Source organism: Ascaphus truei, chromosome 2 (assembly GCF_040206685.1).
Source record: "Ascaphus truei isolate aAscTru1 chromosome 2, aAscTru1.hap1, whole genome shotgun sequence".
NCBI lineage: Eukaryota > Metazoa > Chordata > Amphibia > Anura > Ascaphidae > Ascaphus > Ascaphus truei.
Genome location: NC_134484.1, coordinates 363,684,710 through 363,709,978, shown reverse-complemented (window position 1 = coordinate 363,709,978; position 25,269 = coordinate 363,684,710). Strand labels below are relative to the sequence as shown.

The following is a 25,269-nucleotide window of genomic DNA, read 5'->3' as shown; positions in this document are numbered from 1 at the left end:
AGTTTTTTACTATTTATTTAATTGATACAATCATACTAATTTGATTTATTCAAGCATTGTTACTATTTTTTTATCTTGTGTTTGGGATCTTTAAACGTCAAGGAAAACTGTATTGATTTTGCCCCGCATCATCTTCATCAGCTTCATGCACACCCATTAATATCATCCTGACCCACTGATTACATCATTAACATCAATCAAAGTAAGAAAGTAGGTCTTTGTAAGTGGGGGGAGGGGAAGCAGGAGGAGTGACTGATGAAACACTAAATTACATTGTTCGTCTATATCCTTCTTGCTCTGGTTTACTTTACGACGATATATTTATGTATTTTACTGTATTTTGCAGCACAATATTAAATATGTAGCAATTTATGGGAATCTAATGAGGCGTCACAACTTTACAAGAGAGAAATAGTCGAATGGCACTTTATATGGTGCTGAATTTTAAGCGGTAGACCTCAATTTAAATTAGTGCACGTATATCACATTTAAAATAGCGCAGTTAAAGCAAAGATTTGTTGAAGTGCCAACATGGAACATATTTTCATTTGATGTATCATGACCAGGAAAGAAACAGTGAGAGGTGCATCTCGTTTGAACTGGGCAAAACAATGCAGGGGAGTCTAGTAATTAGATATGAATTTAGACAGGGGGTAATCAATCTCCTTTTCTGGAGGTTAACCCAACAGGTCGGGGTTTCAGGATTTCCCTGCTTCAGCACAGGTGGCTCAATCAGTGGCTCAGTCAAAGACTGCGCCACTGATTCGGCCACCTGTGCTGAAGCAGGGATATCCTGAAAACCTGACCTGTTGGGGAGTATTGAGGACTGGAGTTGAGCCTCCCCCCCTGTGTTAACCCATTTGCAACAGGGTGGCACTTCCATTGAATCTAATTATATTACCATTTTATTCCTGCCGCGGTCCACTTCATACAAGGAGACCGATGTAAACAATGTTACTTATTGCTACATCACGGCAATATCTACCTCCTCTCCTCATCTGTACGCTCACACACTTAAAAATGAAACAGAGTCCTTTGCATCAAATATTTGTAATTTACGTGAGGTGCAAAGAAAATAAAAATCTAAGACGGATCAAGCTTGATCTGGCATCTTACTATTAAAGTCAGTGCGTTCTAATGCACATAAAGAAATAATTATGTTTGCCTTGACGAATTCTCTTCACTACCACATGGAAGTACTGTTCTAAATTAAAACATCAGGAACTACATTTCGTTTGCATCCATTCCCATTTCAGTTAATTATGCCCCCAAGCTTTGTAGCAGTCCAGGCTGTCAAGTCTTTTGAAGCTGAAATGGCCTAAAGAACAACAACAGTCTTTTATAATGATGGACTTTGATGAAAAGGTAAAGGTGATTCTGCAGTTTTAATGGGTTTATTCAGCGACCAATCCCATGAAGACTTTTCTTAGGCTTAGGATAGAAGAGTTTGCAAGAGGTGGGGATGTAGAAGTGAGTCTGTGTTAATCCTTGTTTATGAGGCAAAATGTGTGTCATTATCAGAAGCAATCTTTCAATGTAACAAATCCATAACAACACAGTCATATTTTTCTTTTTGTGCTAAATTTCCATTTGCACCTCAGAGCGCAACCTTTTATTTTTTGTTTAGGTTTTTAGCTATTTGTGATGTTAAAGCAGCCGTCCCCGCCTTATTGTTTAATGTATCTGAACCAGCTGGGCTGATTCAGCAGGAATGCCAGAGATCCCCCTCTCTCTGGATCCTGAGATGTGTAGTCTTTTTGTGTCAGTGAGAGACACGTCCGCAACGTTGTAGGTTTCTGCTGGCCCCTGGAGCTCGGCTGACCCTGGCAGCCATACTGTGTCCACAAGTCATTTTGCCTAGCTGATAAAACCGATTATTTCTCAGGAGCCGGAGTTTGTCTCAAACTCTCTCCCCCCCCCTCCCCCCCCATCTCCATAATAAAAATAATAAAAAAACCTCCCCTAAACAAAAGCCGTGCGGACTGTTTGCATTAAATCATGAAATGACTGCTATTTTGGCACTTATAGATACCCTTATCATCTATACTGTACCTACAGGTGACGTTAAGGCATGTATAAATGCCTGCCATGTACTGTACATGCCCAATTAACATTCTGACCCTCTGATAACAAGTCATATAATGGAGTTTCTGCCACAACATTCTTAAAACATTCACAGAAATGAAGTCATTCTTGAAAAGGCTATCCAGAATTCCCCCTCATCCTCACCATGGCAAGTGAGAGACTGCCGGGGCAGCGTGCTGATTTCTAATGTATACCTCTGAACACATTTGCTGTGTAGAAGGAGTCTAATAGCCCCTAATTCTTACTTTGTATTACTATAACATGTATTTAAAAATAGTGTCGCTTGTACTCTGTACATGTACACCTCAAAGCAGGGACCAGTAAGAGGACTCTATCAACTCTTGTTGTCCTTGTATCTGTCAATGCGGGGAACTGAGCAAAGGATGCATTTCTTAATTGTAATTAAAAGCCCCACTTTTGTCTAAAACAGTCAGTTTTGGGCACACACAAAAATGCATGCGACTTCCTGCAACAAATATAGTTCAGAGACACAAATGCAGCAAAACCTCCCCCTTTCCCAGAAGCCATAAGTTTAACGCATAACATTTTAGTATCTTTCCACCTCAGCATGTACTTTTTTTAGTGTTAAAACAAAATCACAATGTTCTTAATCTCTAGCTTCTGAGGTTACCATGGTAACTTTTACACTGCACTGGGCTCTGGAAAGAGCTCCGTTTTAGCCTCACCGACATATATACAGTATATATGAATCCCATATGTATATATACATTTCAAACTCATATCACCTAAATGGAGCATCAGATTAAAAAAATAAAAACAGCATCGGAAAGGGAAAGAAGAAATATCCTAAAGTAATAAAAAATGCAATACACATTTTTTTTAAATGGCAGCCCTCATGGACTACTAATTTAAGGCATATTTTACTTCTTTTAGGCACCTATGATTATTTCTTTTTTCCCTTTGAGCAAAGCATGCTTTTTTCTCATTTTCTTTGATCCTGCTGCTTTATTTGCTTTAAAGGCAGCAAGTCCGATATGCCCCCCAAAAATAAAAAAGCCTGTTTCATAAAACAGCTTTTTGCCGTAGTCAAATCCGCTTGCTTATAACCCTGTGAGCAAAGTCGTTGAATTGGGTTAACTTCAAAGTCACTTTTATATGAGATTAGTTCTGCAATGGTATCTGCATTCGAATGCCTTATGAGAGACTGCATATGCACCGAATGGTTTTATACTCACTTTCTTGGCTATATGGATACATTAATTATTGCGTGAGGAATTCCAAACGACTGACCATTTTTTTATGAGGTTGAAATAACAACATGGACTCTGAGTGTAGATGAATAATTCTCTGGCATATATAAAGCAGTGTTTTCTGTTCTGGGACACACCCAGAAAACAGTTTGCAGCAACAACAAAAAAAACCACCACAAATGTAAAAGTACCTATTTCTTTGAAATGTATTATGAAAGGCAAACGTGAACTAACAAAAATCTGTAGATTTAATTTTTCCTTGGAAATTCTAAAACAGCCATTCAATCACACATGCTGCCATATCTCCAATATTACTGTGAGTACATATTTCAACCAATATTTTTATGCCATAAAAAAAAATACGCGTCAATCTCTGGTTTTCATCATAATAAAACAAAATAGTACCACGAAAAGGCTTGTTAAGGACTGCTTCAGTAATACAGGTTTCTTTTATATTCAACAAGGTAGTGCTGCGTTGAAGCTATATGTATCTATTCTCCATCACTTGCAAAGGCTTAATGCTATAAGATACATACAGTATGTACTTCAATGATTCATAGCTGTAATGTAAAGGGGTGGGCTTGCATTTGTTATCTATAGAATCTACATAGCAACCACAATCGCAACCAAAATCTGCAACCAGCCAGAAAAATATCTGGCAAGAGCAAATATCGCCATGGATTTTGCATTAGAAGAATGGCTACAGTGGTATCTGGGAGAAGCACTTCTATTGGGAATATCAGGAGCTGAGTTAATATGCAGCAGAATAAGGCAGGATTGCTGTTCTCACTATCAGTTCTCACTATTGTTACGACTAGCATTCATTAAACGGGCCTACATGTCCCACGGCTCAGTATGGCCATGTACAATACGCATTACAACCAGAGATACAGTAAACATTAACCGATACATTGTGTCATGTGCGTGACTCAGCACTCCGCCTTAGAAATCCTGACATACTCTGTTGTCACGTAGAAATGAATATTTGTACGGGTATGTACCCAAATGATACCAGTGACAATCCCATCAGCAATAGACATACTGCATTCCAATTTATTGCTGGTCTTTTATTCGATTCTACAACATGAATATTTCCCTACACACTGCCAAATACAGGCCTCACTTAGAGATAGTACATTCTCCTTTACTGCGCGGGCTACTGTAAGATAAATGAAAAAGAAGCACATGTAGAAGATATAATGTACCACTGGAAATGCTTCTATATCATAAGTGGCGATATTATTGTAGTTTTGTCATTATTCTGTGTTTTTTTGCCAGCTTGACAAGCTATGTTTTAATGTTAAGTCTCAGCGCTGCAGAAGCCTACAATACAATATTTGGCAATGGGCGGCAGGACTCTCCTTAACAAAGACCCTGTATTGGACACTGATGTATTGTTTATAAACACACTAATTATTATATTGTCGGGATTGTATGAATACACCAAGTGAAGTAAATGGGAATTAGATTTTTTCATATCTTTCAGCTTGAATGATGTAGTTGTGTAGGTTTTCTAGTGCTGATAAAGAAATGCGTGTGATGTACAAAATGTACTGTTTGACCATAATAAAGAGATGGATTACTGACCAATATTAAATAGCATGAAAATCATTACAAAATCATGTTAAATGGAAGTCTTAAATATTTCCTCATAATGAACTAAACCTATTTACTCTAAAATAATGCGCACAAGATTTACCTCAAAAATAGCACGTACTTAGTAAATATTCCGTCTCTATTAAAATACTATATTTCAAAGCAAAGAAAATTGACATCAAAATAAACCCCTTGGAAAATCAATTGCAGATTTACAAACCACATTGATTCACTGAATACACTGGAACCCAAGTTTCTTTTTAAAAAGTATTCAGAGCACACCCTATTTCTTAATTTTATGTAAGCTTGTTTTCATGCTGAGCCGCTTCACAAAGGTCGAAAGTGAAGGTTTTACTTTTATGGTTATCAGCACCTTCCTGTTATCAACTAGACTAATGATATGGTGAGCACTTTCAGTGTCACATATATTTTATGTTCACCTTCATTAGGACAAAATAAACAATTTCCTCTTCATTATATATATATATATATATATATATATATATGTGTGTGTGTGTGTGTGTGTGTGTGTACTGTATATATATATATATATATATATATATATATATATATATATATATGTGTGTGTGTGTGTGTGTGTGTGTGTGTATGTATATGTATATGTATGTATATATATATATATATAGCAGTTGTCTGGGTAAAGTATTTTTGAAATGACCAATACAAAGAGCATTTATAACTGCTAATGTTGAGTAATGTTACTTGTGGTGAGCACCCCCTCCCTGGTTTCAGGATCAGGTTTATATGTTATACGAATGTTCTAATCTGGGTAAAAATAGAACTCGATTTCAGCAGGCTAAGCTATCCATGGCCTTAAAGAGGTATTATAGGGAAGACTTATCCTGGCACTTTAGATGCAGATTTGGTACACTGCAAAAAAAAAAAAAAGAAAAGCAGATAGATATCACGTTAGCTTTACAACAGTGCTGTCTGTCAGATGTTTCTGTTTATCAGATATTTACGGAGAAGAACATGAGGGGTTCACTGGCATTTAACGATCGTGTTGTCATTGTTCCACTAGTTAATTGCAAGAAGGAAAAGGTTCTATGGTGGGCACTTTATTGGATCTTGGATCCACAATTTTGTTTTATGAGCACACATTTAGTAGCGAGGAGCTGAATTTCATTTAGTCATACTGAGCACTGAGCGCTCATAAAACAAAAAAGTAACAACATAATTGAAGGAACAATCCACAGCCGAGGTGTCGAACACTGTGTTAAAACCATTGTGATAAATAGCTTAGCAATTTATCTAAATCAGTGTCAGAGCAAAGCAGCATCCTGCAGGCTCCTTGGAGCAGTGAATAGCTTGGTACATTCTGGTGCCTTTGGTCATTTCTCAAACTTGAAGCCACGGTGTTAAAGCACTGCTGCTGTTTACAGATATATATATATATATATATATATATATATATATATATATATATATATGGGTTCCTCAGCACCATGTCAAGATCAGATCACAGAACTTTGCAACCCACTAAAAGGCTTCTCCTCCTTCACAATCCTCCTGCTGTAAACCTGCAGACCACTGTGAACGTGCAGACCACAGCCTGAAACCCAGGGCATAGCAATAATTGATGGCTAAACACAGAGGTGTCCACAGGCAGTGGTTATTTAGCAAAGCAGAAACTTCTTGCAAGAGCAAAGTAAATAAGAAAGGTGCTAAGGTCAAACACAAGAAATATTGCTTTGCAAAGACATAAGAAATACCCTGCTATTGTATCTTGAGCCAATGTAAACTATGAAGTTGAAATGCTTTCTAGGAATATAGTACACGGTCACTGAACATTTCCCTGCGCCCAAATACAGACGCGCAAATGGCGAAATCAGTCGGCACAAACTATGTATTTGAAAATGTAGTCAAATGACTGAATTGCAAGAATTTGGGAAATTGTTCCACGTATACATGGTAAATGAAATACTTTGTTAACTCTTTCTATACCCCCTCATAACAATATTAAATCCACCAAAATCCTACGCTCACGCCAGGGGATATTTTTCGCGAAGGAATGTAAAAATACTTACAAAAACCATCCTGTATTTATAAAACAGGGCTCGTGGCTATTTTTACAATTGCCCGGTGACACTACAGAAGAAAGACAACAGTACAGTGGCATTGATATGCATCTATAGCCTTGTGGATTATGGCATGCAAACAAAAGCAAAGTACGGAACAAAATACAAACAGACGGGTCGGTAGATGGACCTACATTGAGCGCTGTGCCGGTGTTGCCATTCTGTTTGTGCCAATCCGCTGAAGCATGCTTTCAGAGCTTTCTCCTGGAGCATGCAAGAAGATGGGCTTGCAGTGTAGAAATCCAGCATTTGACCAGGGCTCACTGCAAGAACATCCATACAGTCAAACATGATTCCCCCCCTATACAGAATGTCTGCAAAAGTGCTTATCCTTTAGGTGTAGAGCAAAATGGCATCTAAAAGTACACCCAACTCCATCAAACTCTGCCCCCTTTTTTTGGCACGTAGGCTGTCGGTCTTTTCCCCAGACCAGAATCATGAATTATGACAGACAACACGGCTAAAAGCCTGTAATTGATCCAAATTATCATTTACTATTTTCCAAGCTTCCCAGCCATTCCAGCAAGTCAGTGGGTGAGGGGGGGTGGACTAAAGAAATCCAAGCTGTCAGCTCCGGGCAAAATGGATCTAAATTCCTGACGGTGCTTATAGGCTTCTGCAACTGCTCTTCAGCTGCAATCGCTTTCAAGGGCGCAACTGAGCTCAAAGTCTGAAAAAAATCAACTACATTTATTTCATCAAGCACTCTGGTCCCCTCTTCTGAAGCGAATAGATCCTTCTGCTTTTGAACAGCTCACTTCCTACTACTTGTGTCACACAAAATGAAAGATTGAATTGCCTAATATATGCGAGTGAACTTTCCATGAACCCTTCCCAGGCTGCTAACCTTCAAATGACCCAAACCAGTCTGACATCACCAACTCCCAGGATTCTCACACAGCTTAAAGAGCAGCAGCAGCCCTGCACAAGCAGACAGACAGGCAGGGAGATGCAGGCTGCTGCTGCTGCTGCTGCTGCTGCTGCTGCTGCTGCCTCTGCCGCTGCTAATAATAGTAATACTACTATTAATAATAATATAGTATGCTTTATCATCTGTGTTCTGCACACAACTCTTATTATAAATACAGTACTTTAAAAAGACGATGCCATAGTAAAAGCTCTACTTTAGGATCCTGTGTGAGCTTCATTTTATATTAACTGCATGTTTTAAAATCATTTTCTGGTGGTGTTTTTTTTTTTTTTTTTTACAAAACCCTTAAAAAAACTGGAATACTTGAAAAAAAATATGCAACAGATTGTTTTTCTTTCATATTCTGGTTAAAAATGATCAAATAAGTATATCACTGTGCACGCCTTTCTAAGGGAGGAAGGGGCAGCCATCTTTTTTTCTGCATAACAAGATACAGAAATCTTAAAAGGTTCATGCATACAATGGCTGGTTGGAAGGTCATAGCAGCAGAGAATGCTTTTTATTTTCCTTTTCTTTATTTAAGTTGAGTAAAGGTGACCACAGCTTTAGATTGCCAGATCCTGAATGCAGTGGCTGTTTAAATGTGGCTTTTTTTCCCCTTTCACACAGTAGCATTCACCAGTAGTGTGTTTATAATGGTAGCAGATAACCATTAATCCACATCTTGATAAAGGGGCTCGCTGGGGTGAGAAGTCACATATGCCAAATTTAATCAGAGCTCAATGCTTTTTCTTCATTAGAACAATACGACTGCAAACAATCAGGGCCAGCAACAGCAGCTTTGGTGTTAATATCACATTACAATTTGCCCATTGGGCGAATTATCCAACACTCTTGAATCCCTAATCGCCCCTCAGCACAAGGGGCCACTGTTGAGGTAGCGATGAAAGAAATATATTCTGCTTCGGTGTTTGAAGATAAGAAGGACACGCTCTTCAGAGAATAACCACTTTCTCGCACTTAATTTAAAAAAAAAATGTAAATGACTGGTCTTAAAGTGGGACGACTCGCTTTGAGACCCAGTGCCAGCTCCTTGTTATTGTAAACACTTCAGGGCACAGGGATATTATTACTGTGCATGCTGCTATAAACAGAGCCGGGTGTAATTAATATCATTGCATGCGATTATTAGCATTACTCTCGTAGCATGTGCTTTCGCTTGCTTGTGATGCAGGAAACTGATTTCATTGACACTTTCCAGTCAGGAAAATAAAACAGAGCCACTTGACACCACAGGTGCTGGATCTTAACCTAGTCCGTGTGAGGAGTGGCAGTATTTCTCAAGTCAGTTTGGTTAATAAAGCTCCGCATGGATATACAGAGCCATAAAGGACACGGTTCTGCAGAGCTGCGACTGGGCCCCAAACAAGGGTGTTCACACTTTAGAGGCCAGTGCCTCTACCGCAGTGTTTTACACCCTCACCGTGCACTGCAAGACACTATAGCTCAGGGGTGGCCAACTTCAATCCTCAAGGGCCACCAACAGGTCAGGTTTTCAGGATATCTTTACTTCAGCAATCTGCTGAGCCACCTGTGCTTAGGGTTGCCAGGGGTCCGGTTTTGAACCGGACAGACCGGTATTTTGCCCCATCTGTCCGGTAAAAAATGAGAGGTAATACCGGACATGTATGGGTCTGGTATTCTCCCTCCCTGGATGTGCGGCAGGCAGCGCGAGTTTGGAGGGTGGGTGCAGGGTCCCCGCTCTTACCGTCGACAGAGAAGCAAAAGTGACAGCGCGGGCAGCAACGGAGCCATCTCCCGCAGGCCCCGGTGTCTGGTAACCAGGGCAACGGAGCAGCGCAGCGTCATCCCCGCCCTGAAAGGAGAGGACTGACCAATGGGAGGGCTCCACGTCATTAAGGTGCGTGCGCAGCTCCCCCATATGCATGCTGGAAATTGTCGTTTCCTTCCAGCTTTACATGTGGGAGAGGAGAGCTCCCCTGTGTGTCTGCTGTCTCCAAAGACAGCTCTAAGTCTGCCAGGAGGACCTCCACAAGTAAGACAACAGAAGGGGGACAGGAGGAGGACGGAGGAGGAGGGGGGGTGGTGGTGGTGTGAGGAAGAAGGGGTGGTGAGGAAGAAGGAGGAAGAGGGAGGTGGTGGTGAGGAAGAAGGAGATGGGGGGGTGAGGAAGAAAGAGGAGGAGGGGGGGTGGTGAGGAAGAAGAGGAGAAGGGGGGTGGTGGTGAAGAAGGAGGAGGGGTGGTGGTGAGGAAGGAGCAGGGTGGTGGTGAAGAAGAAAAGAGGGGAGTGGTGCTGAGGGAGGAAGAGGGGATGGTGGTGAGGGAGGAAGAGGGGATGGTGGTGAGGATGAAGGAGGAGGAGGGGAATGGTGGTGTGAGAGGAGGATGAGGAGTGGGGTGAGAGGATGAGGAGTGGGGTGAGAGGATGAGGAGGGGGGAGAGAGGGTGAGAGGATGAAGGGGGTTGCAACAATCTTGGAAGTAGTGGTACTGGGAATCAGTTTTACTCGCCATGTACAGTATGACTGCAGGTAAGTTATTTATAAATTATCTGACCGTTATGTCATTTTTTTTTTACATTTCACTCCAAATTTGCACCAATTCATATCATATTTCGTAAAATATGCTGGGAGTGAAGTGTAGAAAAAAATTACGTAACGGTCTGATCATTTATAAATGACATACCTCCCCAACGACTTTTCGAGTGTGCCACATTTTTCACCACTGTGTCCAGTATTTTTGGAGAAGCCACCTGGCAACCCTACCTGTGCTGAAGCAGGGATTGCCTGAAAACCTGACCTGTTGCTGGCCGTTGTGGACTGGAGTTGGCCACCCTTCCTATAGCTAATAAGGAGATAATGGCGTGACTTGCTACTTGCACCTAACGCTTGAGCTTTACAAATGAAGTATTCCAAGGGCTGCATCAAATCTATCTTTCATGTAACCACGTTCACACTAGCATTTTTACACACAAACGTGTGAATTATTTCCCCCGTTTATTCCTCATGTGTCAGGCATCACATTCCCATGATCGTCAGTTTAATTAATAACTCCCCCTCTCCCACCAATGCCTTTTTTCTTAGATGCATGTGGACTGACTTCCACTACTAAACTGGTCCCATAGCCATGATCAGGAAATGTCATTCCTCAATATACACATCAGAGCAAAAAAAGCACACATGGAAACATGCCATCTACAGGCATACCCCGCTTTAAGGACACTCACTTTAAGTACACTTGCGAGTAAGTACATTTCGCTCAATAGGCAAACAGCAGCTCACGCATGCGCCTGTCAGCACGTCCTGAACAGCAATACCGGCTCCCTACCTGTACCGAAGCTGTGCACAAGCGGGGAGACTATAGAGCCTGTTACACATGCGTTATTTACATCAGTTATGCACGTATATGACAATTGCAGTACAGTACATGCATCGATAAGAGGGAAAAGGTAGTGCTTCACTTTAAGTACATTTTCACTTTACATACATGCTCCGGTCCCATTGCGTACGTTAATGCGGGGTATGCCTGTACTCAGCACAGAAATGGATGCAAAGCACAGAAATAGCACGTTTATATCTCTGTCTCATTTTTTTTTACTCACAATATAAATAACTGTAGTAATTAGGTAGAAATTATAGCTTTATGGTCTAAATTATGTTTTACAGATATTGTGGGGATTTATTTCCTACAAGAACTCACTTAAGATCCACCTCTTCTGCAAAGCATTTGGCCAAACCCTCGGGTAATCGCCCAGCTAAGAAAAACATTTTTTTTTACCAATTGATGGCGTGTGTTTTGTTGGCATCAAATTGTAGTCAGGTAATGTACAGATTTCTTTTTATTAGAGATGTGAACTTCAAATGAGACACACATCTGTGAGACGTGGGCTTCCCAGAGCCAGAAAATGTTACTGCAAATATCAGTGAAACGCGATTGAAATCTAGCACAAAACTGGTGCCTAATATCAGTGAGACTTAGGGCCTCATGCAGAGAGCAGCGATCTAAAAAACTGGCGGATTGAATCTTTTAAACATAAAATGTGGAGAATTCGCCTCCGTATGCACAAAGCAACGGTAAGCGCCAGAATTGCCATGCAGGAATATGGAAACTTGTAATTGGCGCGAATCGCGCTGTTTGAATGTGCTTTAAAGAAACCGCGAGTTTAAAGTGCCTTTTTTTTTTGTTTTGGCGCGCAACTGAGGCCACGTCATCCCTATCGCCAGGCAGCATAAGGGGTTTGCCAACTTTTCATGGCGTGCAGACTTGGCGAACAGCTCTCCATGTTTCTGGAGAGATTCTCTCACACATGCTGTTCGCCGCTTCCTGCATACGGTGGCTTGAAAAAGTGCAAAAAACTAGGGATTCGCCACCGCCTCGGCGAGTTTTTCAAAGGTAAGAAAAAACATGGCGCTTTTTTCTCTGTTTCCCTATTTCGCGCCACTTTCTGATTTTCTGCCCGCAGAACTCTCTGATAAGTGGCGAAAGCGAGCTTAGCGCTGCTCTCTGCATAAGCCCCTAACTCCAAATAAGGCTGCGTCCATAGAGGGGACCGTACAGCCGTGCGGAGGCGCGCGGTGGCTGAGGGAAAGCAAGTGCTTTCCCTGGCCTTAGTACGCGCGCTGTCCGGGGGCGTGTCTATGGGCGGGCCAGTGACATCACGGAGCCCTCATTGGTCGAACCGCTCACGTGACCGCCCTATCGCACGAGAAATCAGCGCATCGCGCGCCCCCTCCCGCTTCCGCACGTTGTATAGACGGGATCACTGCCTTTAGGCAGTGTGATCGCTCAGCGTGCAGACGCGTCCATGCGGTCTGCCCCTGTATGGACGCAGCCTAAGTGACAGAAACCTCATGACAGTGTTTATGGGTAAGTAGCCGGTCTTTTGCTCTATTATTTGTTTGTTCAGTAATGATGAGGTCATATTTATCCAAATAATATAAGTGTCATAATTTTCCTAGATATTACTGGTAAAGAGATTGTGCTCACAGTTCTGACTGGGATATTATTCTTACTTTACATATTTGTAGGGATGTCTAGATTGCCTGTCCATCAATGCTTAAATCTCACAACATGTTATCCTTCTGCACTCTCAATTACTCGATTAAATCAAAATGTTAGTGCCCAAACCGTCCTTCCTTCTGGGACCAAACACTTTCTGTTTGTGCTAGAATGTTTAATTAAAATACCTGCAAATGTATCCAGGTTGAATTTTTATGAAGTACTCAAGATTGCAAGAGATTATATTTGCTAAATATTAGCTTAAAGCAGGTATCAGCTCTATTTGATTTTTCACACCATGTAAAACACAGCTATCTTCTATCCAGGATCCCCTAGATTTGGGTCAGACAGCCTGCTAGTCAGTTAGTAACTTTGACCTTTGAGGTCATCATTACTTAGGCAGAAAGTAACCATTTTGTTAAGCGGCAAAAGGCACTTTTTTAAAAATATATATATAATATTTCCAGAGACTGGCAGAGTGGAAGGGACGTAGATCTTCGGAGACCAGGGCAGTTCTACTCTAGGAAACCTCTAGTTGGTATCCCCTCATAATATGTAGGATTGATGGATGGGAATGAATGCTTTAAGTGGATATGGTGGAGCATTCTGCCGAAAAGACAAATATTATAGGGAGGATACACTCCAAAATTTTGATGTGCTCCTACATTTTCCAAAAAGCACATTAAAGTTAAAAAACTTAATTTGAAATAAATAAATAATAATTGAGAATAGGGAGTTGTCATTATGGTTGTTACCATGATGTTATCCATCACACAGGGAGATCTGATCATCATAGATGACAATGTAATTTAAAGCTGCAGTTCAAACTGGCGTTTTTTTTCCATTAATTGTTTTTTTTAAATCCATTCAATATGTGCAGCAGTACAATCTGCACACTGACAAGTGATTAGCTAAGTTGCCGATCGATCCGTTCTCCTGTAATCGATCGCGGAATCGGGGGCTGCAGAAGAGTACCCAGGATGAAAAGTTCAGTGTGGAAGATCATGTGACTAGGCGGGCAGTAGATGCAATTGGTGCAGAGAGAGGGCAGGGCTCAAGAGCCAGAGCCTGTCTCAGAAGAGGAAGGGAGTGTAACTTTGTAAATGGTTACTATAGAAACAAAAATACTTGCTACATTAGAATACATTAAAACAGTGGAGCGCAGAGTGGTGTGCGCGAGATTTTTCTGTGGGGGGGCGCAGCATTGCAGAGGCCCCGCGCTCTTCCCCAAGGCATTTAAATTAAATGCCGGTGTGTCGCGTGAGGTCTCTGCAACTCTAAACTTACCTTCACTCTGCCGGCGTCAGGATTCGTGTCCATGGCAACGCGGAGTCAATTGACACCACGGGGACATGTGACGTCACACGTGTCAAATTACTCACATAACGGAGGAGAGGAGGCAAGTATTTTCTCATAGAACAGAACTGATTTATTATAAATAAATAAAAAATACACATGTGGGATATTGCTGGAACTGCAGCTTTAACATAGCATTCAACTCATCACAGATGAGCGGACGGTACAATTTAATTCAATTATCTCGCAGCACAGATAGCTCTAACACTTGTGATACAGCATTGCTAAAGAATCTCCATCTTAAAGGAAAACTTTGTATTAAAATCGCCCCTTTCCCACACTCCCGTCTGCTGTTGCAAATGAACCCTCTCCACAGACAGTCATAAATGACATCACGGGACATGACAGTGGCACAGTAGAGACATGCAGAACATGACATCACACAAACGAAACCATGATGCCCATTTACTTAGTACGCCTTAACATAGTTATTTTGTTGTTATTTAGCCCTTTCTTGATTTTTATTTAAACACAACCGGTTATTACAGTGAAAACATTCAGATTATGGGGGGGATATTTACAAAAGTCTCCTGACTAAAATAAAACGTCTGTGCAAAAGAATTGCACCATTTATCTAAGGAAAAACTCCTCCCGCTTTCAATGAGATGCCTTTTCTTTGATAAATATGACCCTGTATTTTTGCATTGGTTTTGCCTTAGGCTAAGATTATACTAGTTGCGCACGCAATGAACCGCGTAGACTAGCGCACGCCTGCAGCCCCAGCGATGTGTGAACTGAGCTGAAGGCCATTGGAGAAGTGGTGGGGAGGCGTGGCAGACGCGTCACAAAGCTGGTTCGTCCTCATTGGCTGAACGTCATAGGCATTATGCAATTTGTGCTTGTCGCCATCGCGCTGACTATAATCTCAGCCTTACTTTTGGAGCCGGCAGACTTTAGTAAATAGGATATTTTTTCCTATTTGAGGGGTGGCAATCAACTTAGCACAAACAATCCTTCAAACAATGATCATTTCTGTTGCTGAATAAGTAGCAGACATGTTTACTCATGTCTGGTTTAATGCAACTAATGGGATTAGGCGTTACGGTTCACTATTTTTCAAAAACGAATTTACCCAGATACATTGGAGTTGTAAAACTGTGAAAAGTGTCATCCATATAACTTCTTGATCATTTTAAAACTTTTTAATGCTTGTCACCCGAATTAAGGTTTATGTAATAACTTTTTCAAATCAAGAGCCAAAAGACAGACATCAAAACAAAATATGTGAATTTAATGCAGGTAAAAATGTAGTAAACATGGCTTACTCAGACCTAACTGGATAACGAGTAATGCTGTGATTTGACACTGCAAATGACAAAGACTGAGTTAAGCAGGTCTTTGAAAATATACAAATGCCATTTTCAGATGTTCAACATAACATTATTCAGCATTAATGTTTTTCCCATTTAAAAAAACTACAAACTATAAGAATATATATACATATACTGTACGATACACATATGAGTTGTTCGGTCTCCTTTTACCCATGCTCCTACTGCCTATTTACGAGGAAGTCTGCCCCATAATTGGCTGAATAATGTAGCCATTTGTATTTTCGGGAGAGAAAAAACAAAGTTGTGTGTGCTGAGCACGCGCATGGTAAGTGAAACATCTTTGTGTTTTGTAACTGTTTTATCACAGAAATTGTATTTGTGATGGTGATGTTTTTAATTCAATGAAAGATTTGAAACTATAATTTATTTTATTCATTTTTGTGTTGAAATTTCCATACTATCACTTTGAATACATGATATAATTGACTTATGATAACTAAAGTAAGATACATATATTTTGGATAGTAAAGTATCTAAATGCTGTTACTCTCAAAAGTCTTTCATTCAATGTAAGTCATAAAAATCAAAACACAATTTCAGTGACAAAGCCCAAATAAGTTTGCTCGGCACACCCTGTTTTTTGTTTGGTACATTTCTAAAATGTTTGCTATTTGCACTTTACAGAACTCGCATGTATAGCGAGACCAGCTTTCTGATGTCGGGAGTAATTCATGCTTAATTTAAAGCATACCGCAGGGAATATCCTCTACTTACAGTCACATATATTGAAGTTATTTATATGTATGTTTAAAGTCTGTAATTGAAGAAAGAACTCATTTAAAAATACTAGCAGTTGCTTTAGATGCTGCAATTCATTTATTATTCATCAAGAGAAAGAATAAAGGTACTCTAAATAAAAACCCTTCATTAACATGAATTACGTAAAATTATCTTTCCGATTATTGTGCTGAAGTATTTGCTGACAGTTTCATTGTAAACGCTTAATGTCTTGATTACCCTAAACCAGTGTATTCATTTTCTAAAGGCACTTCTATTTATGGGTGTATTGTCTGTATAAAAATAGCAATTGCAACTTGAAAGACTTCGGTATAAATTATAAATGCAAAGCAACTTTTTAAAGCTTACATAAAAAAAGAAAAGTCGAATGATCAATGCTTTCACTCGCATTCATAGTTACATTCATGTTCCCATATTTTTATGTTTCAGATTGTATTGAACTGGTATACTGCGTTTCCTGAAGCAGAACTGGTGCACGTTTTCTTTTGTGTTTTGTGCCCTAACATTTTTGGGGCGTAACCTTAATTCTCAACTCAGGAGGGTTGTAAACAGAGAATAATTCTTGTATGTAATTTCCACTCTTAGCTCTGTTAAACAATGGAAAGCAAAGACAGATTAACCAACGAGAAAAACTGCATTGAAAGTAGCTGGATTTTTCAGACATCTGGTGCTACTCTTTGCACCGCTTTTGGCTGTTTTGTGGCTTCGTGACTTTGATACATAACCTTAAGAGACTTTATAAATCAAAGCAACTCTGTTCCAATATTGCACCACCGTAAAGTACAGAACGACACACTTATGTCTGTGTGGTAGCGCTTGATCAGCGCTATCGCATTGGATAGAATAAGGTCCTCTGTGAGCGTTTATGCTGCAGTCAGACACTGAACAGTAGTTTCTTTAGCATCTAAGTTTGTGTGATGATAAATTATTTTTTTCAATTTTTTTATTGCAAATGCTTTTTCAAAAAAAGATGTCTCGTGATTTGAAAAAACAAACAAATCCAGAGAATAAAACAGAAGTGGTTTGCACAGGAAGAAGACATTTACCTTCACAGGGGATACTGCTCTGACATTGTGCTGATAGCAACAGCAGTCTTGGTGACTACAGCTTATGGAAGAGAAGCTATGGTTTAAATTCTTTTATTATCTCCTATTTCACAGCTATATGATCCATTCAGGAATTTGTAACTTTTTGTCCCGTATTCATCTTAGAAAATATGGCAAAGAGTAATTTCACTGTTGTGTTAAATGTGTGGGCAGACACTTATTGAATGAAGAATGCTTAGAAATAAGCAGGGGAATGTGTTTTGAAGTTTCAAGTATATCTAAAGCCCACATTATGTGCCACTTGAGCTGCCTGCTTACCATACACAATAAAAGCAACAATAACACTCGTATTCACCGGAGGATCGAAAGCAATGTCAGTCTTCATCATTAACTTGCATGCAATATAGTTACATAGTTACATAGTAGATGAGGTTGAAAAAAGACTTCCGTCCATCAAGTTCAACCTATGCTAAATTTAGACAACAGATACTTTATCCTATATCTATACTTACTTATTGATCCAGAGGAAGGCAAACAAAAAACCCCATTAAGGGGAAAAATTAATTCCTTCCTGACTCCAAAATATGATTTTGCTTTTCTTGCAGAAACTATGCATGTTACTTGGCCAAACATTTATACGCTATACTGTAGTGCCCACGGTTATTCAAACACAAACCAGTGGCAATCGCCAAAAAGACCCAGGTACAACCAGGTACACGCTGGATACATGCCTTAAACTTGCCTTAAACTAGACCCAGCATTTCTGCATTGATTAATGGCCCATCAGATTAACAGCGGGGGTCAGTCAAAGACTGAGCCACTGATTGAACCCCTTGTGCTAAAGCAGGGATAGCCTGAAAACCTGATCTGTTGGTGCGCCTTGAGGACTGGCGTTCACCACCCCTGCTTTAATGCCACAACCATCCCGCATGAATTCCTCTTAATAACTAGCTACCATGACTGCACCCCTTGTTGTTGAACTAGGAATTGCCAAGTAAACAGTGGCATGTTGGCTCCCCGGTTCAAATTGGAGAATAATGTTCATTCAGTGAGATTAATGGTTTAACCCTTTCGCTGCAGAGGGCCTGCAACACAATGCCCCTGGCAGCAAAATGGTTAATGGTAATGCTCGGCTTTAAACTATGTTGAATATTTCCTAAATGTTATGCATTATTCTTAGCCCATATATTACAATCCAGAGTGCACACCGTTCAATGGGACTGCATCGGAAGGTGCAGTCGACCTCGCAGATTTAAATCCCTCTCGTCCCGTGAGCCAATAGGAAGCCATGACGGATGACACAGGAGATTTAGACCACCATTTTGTTTCCCCTGGTGGGGACAGTACTTACTCCACCTTCACAGGTATACATCACAGTAACCAGGGGTTCAGCTCCGGGGGGCCCCTGCTTCTTATCCATGTAAAAATAGTAGTGGGGTGGATAAAATAAGGTGGAACCCCTTCTATATGTTAATTAAGTAATGTTATTGTAAACAAAATCCGGCAATGGACACTGGATAAATGTTTGGTATTTTGATGCAATAATAAAATGATTCCAATAATGTCATTTCAGTGTAGCACCACATGGCTCTTCTCTCCTGATCTGTTTGGTCAGTCTTAATTCTCCTGACCTGTTTTTGCCTTCTCTACCCGTGGACTAGTTTGGTCTGGGAGACACAAGTAAGACGCAGTCACCTCGGCACCCAATCATGCTCACACCTGAATGACTTCTGTGCATGGCTAGTGCGGTGGAAAGTACTACAGGCATACCCCGCTTTAAGGACACTCACTTTAAGTACACTCGCAAGTAAGTACATATCGCCCAATAGGCAAACGGCAGCTCACGCATGCGCCTGTCAGCACGTCCTGAACAGCAATACCGGCTCCCTATCTGTACCGAAGCTGTGCGCAAGCGGGGAGACTATAGAGCCTGTTACACATGCGTTATTTACATCAGTTAAGCACGTATATGATGATTGCAGTACAGTACATACATCGATAAGGGGAAAAGGTAGTGCTTCACTTTAAGTACATTTTCGCTTTACATACATGCTCCGGTCCCATTGCGTACGTTAATGCGGGGTATGCCTGTACTTGTGTAATCTAATCTGATTGGTGTTCCCCCAGGAAGGAGATGTAGTAGTGGCCTTTCCAGTAGCTTCTATGTTAATATTTAGTGATTGGCGAATGTGTGAAACGTTCTATTTCTTCACCACCCCGCAAAGCGTTAATTCAAATGTTTTTGTTATTCAAAAACCACGGTAAAGTATGCCTAAGGCAGCGGCCAGGCAGGGAGCGAGCTGCGCTCATGCGCTGTGACATCACGCTCCCTGCTCGGCCGGGAGATTTGTGGCCGGCTAGTTGCGTGCGGGGAGGGGGGCGATTCGAGGGGCGTGGCCATGACATCACGGCTCTGCAAGCAGCCACCCGCTCAGCGCCACCCTGGCCGAGCCCCAAGTCTCTAATTTGCTGATTTTTCCTTGCAAGATTTTGTTTTTTTTTAAATGTATTTCTTCTTTTAGGTTTGTCGAAAAAAGTTACGTTTACTTCACTTTTAAGCAAATTTTTGATTTTGCCAAGTCAAATTTTGGAATCATTGAATAAAAAAAAAAATAAGGTATATAGGGGCAATTTTTTCCAAATTAAATCGAATTTAAAAAAAAAATGTAAATTTGCGAATGACAATTTTGTGGCGAATTAAAACTTTGGCAAAAATACATCCATCTCTATTTTTGCCCCAGATATGCAAACCAACATTAGTCTTTTTTTTGTGCAAATAATTTGAGTTTGACTGCTGTGGAGTCAGAACTTTGGAAGGAAGTCTTTCAGTCCTCAGGATTTTACCAGGAAAAGATATTCAGCGCCAGGCGATACGATTTTTTTTCCTCTTAATTTTATTGAAGTTTTCACTATACAAAATACAAAGACAAAAGACATAAACAAAATGAAGACAAAGAAATAAAAAGAATAATTACACATATATACCAACCCAATATCGTACATCTAGTTACATAAATATTGGATAAAAACATGCTTCCTGACTTTTAATTTGTTTGATTGAGCACCTGCTCCCCGTTGAGTATAATACATTTGTGGAATATAAATGATAAATATTTAGTTTAACATCTTCATTACCAATTTCTTGGCTGTTGAATGTTTTATTAGTATTCCACCGAGAGATTTTCTGCCATCATATTGAAAAATATATTCACCATCAATACACATTTAAAATATTCAAGCATAATAAATATAGCTCCTATACTTAATACATAGAATGCCTGGTAGCACATAACTCGTCCTATATATCTTGTAATCATTCCTACTGTTGTCTACCTTCCCCGTCATTTTACCATAGTCTATTTTCAATCCTCATTATTGTTTCTCTGGCTTTCACACACCGCTTATCACTAAATACTCTATAGGTTAAATATATTTCACAATATCCCACTTCCATCTTCTTCCTCACCACTTTTTTTGTTTTTCAATTCCTCTCTTTAGCATATGGAGTTGTCTTATCAGATCTGGCAATGCCTCTTTTATTTGAATGAAACTGTTTTTTTTAGGACAAGTATTTTGAGAGTCCTGCTCTCCTCCTCAGGTTGAGTAATACTGGTTTACAAAAGTTTCTTCAAGATTAATTCGGATGCAAAAACCAAGATAACAATCTTAGAAGAGAGAAGGTAGAATCTGATTGTACGTCTCTCTTCTTAGGCTGCGCTTATACAGCCGGCGACGGGACCGATGACGTCACCCGTCACCATTGCGAAAGTTATAATTAATGTTTGGGAGACGTCGCTGGCTACAAGGCCAGTGACGTCAGCAAGGGGGAAGGCAGACGGGCAGAGAAGCTTGCTGATTGGCTTATAGCCAGTCACATGTGGAGACCGTCTCTTCCAAAATCAAATACCACTGACTACCAGATTTTTGGTAGCGCTGTCGCTCCATCGCGTCCACTATAAGCGCCGGCAACAATGCATTTGTTTGGCGCGACGTCGCGTTGCTGTCACTGTAAGCACAGCTTTAACATATTTACATAGTACGTGTGGTTGAAAAAAAGACATATGTCCATAGAGTTCAACCAAAGCTAAATGTAGACGACAGATACTTAAACTATATTTGTACTCACAGTTTATTGATCCAGAGGAAGGCAAACAAAAAAACCCCAGTGACACATCATCCAATGCTGTCTCATAAAGCGAAAAATAAATTCCTTCTTTTGGATCAAGATCCTTCCCATATTTACTTATTTGGCATATCTCTGTTTACCTTTCCTTTACTAAAAAGATGTCAAATCCAAAATCACAAAGGTTGGACATCGGTGTTAAACTCATGGAATCTTTATAAATCAGTATTGCTGACCTGAGGAACTTTCAAAAGCTTGTCTTAAAATATGAATAAAAACAGGTATCACCTAATACAGGTACTGAAGTACTCCGTTATTGTGCATTATTGCAATTGGACTAACACGGCTACTTCAACTTAATTCAGGAACAGAAACAATCTCTTTAGTACCTTGGTTAGTAGATTTACTATTTAAAAAAATAAATAAACTAAACTGAAAAGCACTATTCTGGTCCTTTTTTTCTAGCAATAAACACATTATGTATTCCAGTAAATCTGATATGTAATAGAAAGAAGGAGCGCAACAAAACACTGATTTTCTACTGGTCGCTGTTGGGCAAAAAATGTCTCTCCCGGTGTGAGAGGTTAGAACAGCGGGTCAGAATAAACGTAGTGAGGGGTGTAGAACAGAAGGTCAGAATAAAGGTAGTGAGGGGTGTAGAACAGCGGGTTAGAAAAAAGGTAGTGAGGGGTGTAGAACAGAAGGTCAGAATAAAGGTCGTGAGGGGTGTAGAACAGCGGGTTAGAAAAAAGGTAGTGAGGGGTGTAGAACAGAAGGTCAGAATAAAGGTAGTGGGGTGTAGAACAGAAGGTCAGAATAAAGGTAGTGAGGGGTGTAGAACAGCCGGTCAGAATAAACGTAGTGAAGGGTATAGAAGAGAAGGTCAGAATAAAGGTAGTGAGGGGTGTAGAACAGCGGGTCAGAATAAAGGTAGTGAGGGGTGTAGAACAGAAGGTCAGAATAAAGGTAGTGGGGTGTAGAACAGAAGGTCAGAATAAAGGTAGTGAGGGGTGTAGAACAGCGGGTCAGAATAAAGGTAGTGAGGGGTGTAGAACAGCGGGTCAGAATAAAGGTAGTGAGGGGTGTAGAACAGCGGGTCAGAATAAAGGTAGTGAGGGGTGTAGAACAGCGGGTCAGAATAAAGGTAGTGAGGGGTGTAGAAGAGAAGGTCAGAATAAAGGTAGTGGGGTGTAGAACAGCCGGTCAGAATAAAGGTAGTGAGGGGTGTAGAACAGCGGGTCAGAATAAAGGTAGTGAGGGGTGTAGAAACAGCGGGTCAGAATAAAGGTAGTGAGGGGTGTAGAACAGCGGGTCAGAATAAAGGTAGTGAGGGGTGTAGAACAGCGGGTCAGAATAAAGGTAGTGAGGGGTGTAGAACAGCGGGTCAGAATAAAGGTAGTGAGGGGTGTAGAAGAGAAGGTCAGAATAAAGGTAGTGGGGTGTAGAACAGCTGGTCAGAATAAAGGTAGTGAGGGGTGTAGAACAGCGGGTCAGAATAAAGGTAGTGAGGGGTGTAGAACAGCGGGTCAGAATAAAGGTAGTGAGGGGTGTAGAACAGAAGGTCAGAATAAAGGTAGTGAGGGGTGTAGAACAGCGGGTCAGAATAAAGGTAGTGAGGGGTGTAGAACACAAGGTCAGAATAAAGGTAGTGAGGGGTGTAGAAGAGAAGGTCAGAATAAAGGTAGTGAGGGGTGTAGAACAGCGGGTCAGAATAAAGGTAGTGAGGGGTGTAGAACAGCGAGTCAGAATAAAGGTAGTGAGGGGTGTAGAAGAGAAGGTCAGAATAAAGGTAGTGAGGGGTGTAGAACAGCGGGTCAGAATAAAGGTAGTGAGGGGTGTAGAACAGCGGGTCAGAATAAAGGTAGTGAGGGGTGTAGAAGAGAAGGTCAGAATAAAGGTAGTGGGGTGTAGAACAGCTGGTCAGAATAAAGGTAGTGAGGGGTGTAGAACAGCGGGTCAGAATAAAGGTAGTGAGGGGTGTAGAACAGCGGGTCAGAATAAAGGTAGTGAGGGGTGTAGAACAGAAGGTCAGAATAAAGGTAGTGAGGGGTGTAGAACAGCGGGTCAGAATAAAGGTAGTGAGGGGTGTAGAACACAAGGTCAGAATAAAGGTAGTGAGGGGTGTAGAAGAGAAGGTCAGAATAAAGGTAGTGAGGGGTGTAGAACAGCGGGTCAGAATAAAGGTAGGGGGTGGGTGTAGAACAGAAGGTCAGAATAAAGGTAGTGAGGGGTGTAGAAGAGAAGGTCAGAATAAAGGCGGTGAGGGGTGTAGAACAGCGGGTCAGAATAAAGGTAGTGAGGGGTGTAGAACACAAGGTCAGAATAAAGGTAGTGAGGGGTGTAGAAGAGAAGGTCAGAATAAAGGTAGTGAGGGGTGTAGAACAGAAGGTCAGAATAAAGGTAGTGAGGGGTGTAGAACAGAAGGTCAGAATAAAGGTAGTGAGGGGTGTAGAGCAGCGGGTCAGAATAAAGGTGGCATATTCTCCCATGATTAATCAAAAGGAAGATACGAAGTGGAAATAAAACATAACAGCAGTGATCAAAGTGGTTTCAAAATGTACAGTAGATGCACTGTCTCTGATAAAAAGAAAATAAATGTTAGTAAACATTTATACAATATTCATGCAATGGAAGTGAAAGGAAAAAAAGATTTGATAAACGAATTCTCCCTTTTTTTAAAAGAAAGTGAATCTGTAAGTGTATAAACAGGATAGCAGTAGTACCGGGCTTAAATATATACATATATTTAAAAAAAAAAGGTGTTGGCGCTGCCACCCCACCCGCCGTAACACAATCACACTGCGACTTCTGCACAGCAGTAAGGGTTACTTAGTATCCTGAACGTGCTATTTCGCGTATGGACCCCAGGCAGAAGAAAGCTGCGGTGTATGCAAGGAATCATCATTATATAACTGAAAGTAAATGACCTTCATAAGAAATAGTTTCTTCAATGATTATGGGTGGTTTGAACTAGTTGCATGTTTGTGTAGGAAGTTAAAAGCACAGAAAAGCAATGTTTACTTTTGTTTCCAAGGCAAAGGGTGGCACTGAGCCTTTGGCCTCAACTGAACCACCAGATTCTTTCTTTGTCAGATGCCGAGTCAGAAAGATCGGTGTGTCAACTGCTGCCCATCGTGCAGAGGCTTTGATTTCAATGGTGAGTGCATGTGGTGCGTCTACTACGAACAGACGAATCCCACTGTTTCTAGGCACTGAGGAACACAGCTCCTGGAGGCATGGGCTAGGTCACGTGAAGTAGCTGCGATGCCCATCTTCTAGCCTGGCCATCAAAGGTGAGACATGAAGGTCCTTTACTAATGAGATCTACAGGGGGGCAGGAAATCCTGTGAGGGCAGAATATGCATTCCTTGTCAAGTTTAAAAAAAAAATAAAGTAAGAAAGGAGAAGATAATAATAACTTTATGTAGTGATTCTCTCCCGATTGGACTCAAAGCGCTTCCCAAAATAACGAAAAAACACACAGAAAGCAGCAAAACGATCTAATCTAAAAGGAGACGTTTTTTTCAGGATTTTTTTCCAGTAATTGCAGTGCCATTAAAAGGAAGAGGTCTGAATCTTTATCACATCTGAACGAAGCTATAAGGCAGTTCGTAGATCCTTCTCAAAGGGAGGATAAATCTGCTCTAAAATGTTATCTGTTTTATTTGATGACGTTTTGATCAGTTGTGGCAATATGGCTTTAAAGCTGCAGCGCAAAGTAGCTCTATGCAGCAAAACATGAATGCAGCAATCCCGCCAACGCTCGCTAACTTTATAACATTAGAACCGTG

At 40.7% G+C, this 25,269-nt stretch overlaps 1 protein-coding gene across 5 annotated transcripts in view; it reads right to left on the bottom strand.

Moving 5' to 3' along the window:
* Positions 1–25,269, bottom strand: part of RARB (retinoic acid receptor beta) — a 506,982-nt gene that overhangs the window by 150,637 nt on the left and 331,076 nt on the right. The window contains exon 1 of one of the 5 annotated variants that reach the window (XM_075586966.1): positions 7,126–7,887. The exons of 3 other annotated variants lie outside the window; for them this stretch is intronic. In XM_075586966.1, coding sequence (XP_075443081.1) covers positions 7,126–7,282 — 157 coding nt within the window. In that variant the 5' untranslated portion in view covers positions 7,283–7,887. Of the gene's footprint in view, positions 1–7,125; positions 7,888–25,269 lie in introns of those variants that run through there. One more of the 5 variants, XM_075586969.1, reaches the window with a different exon arrangement.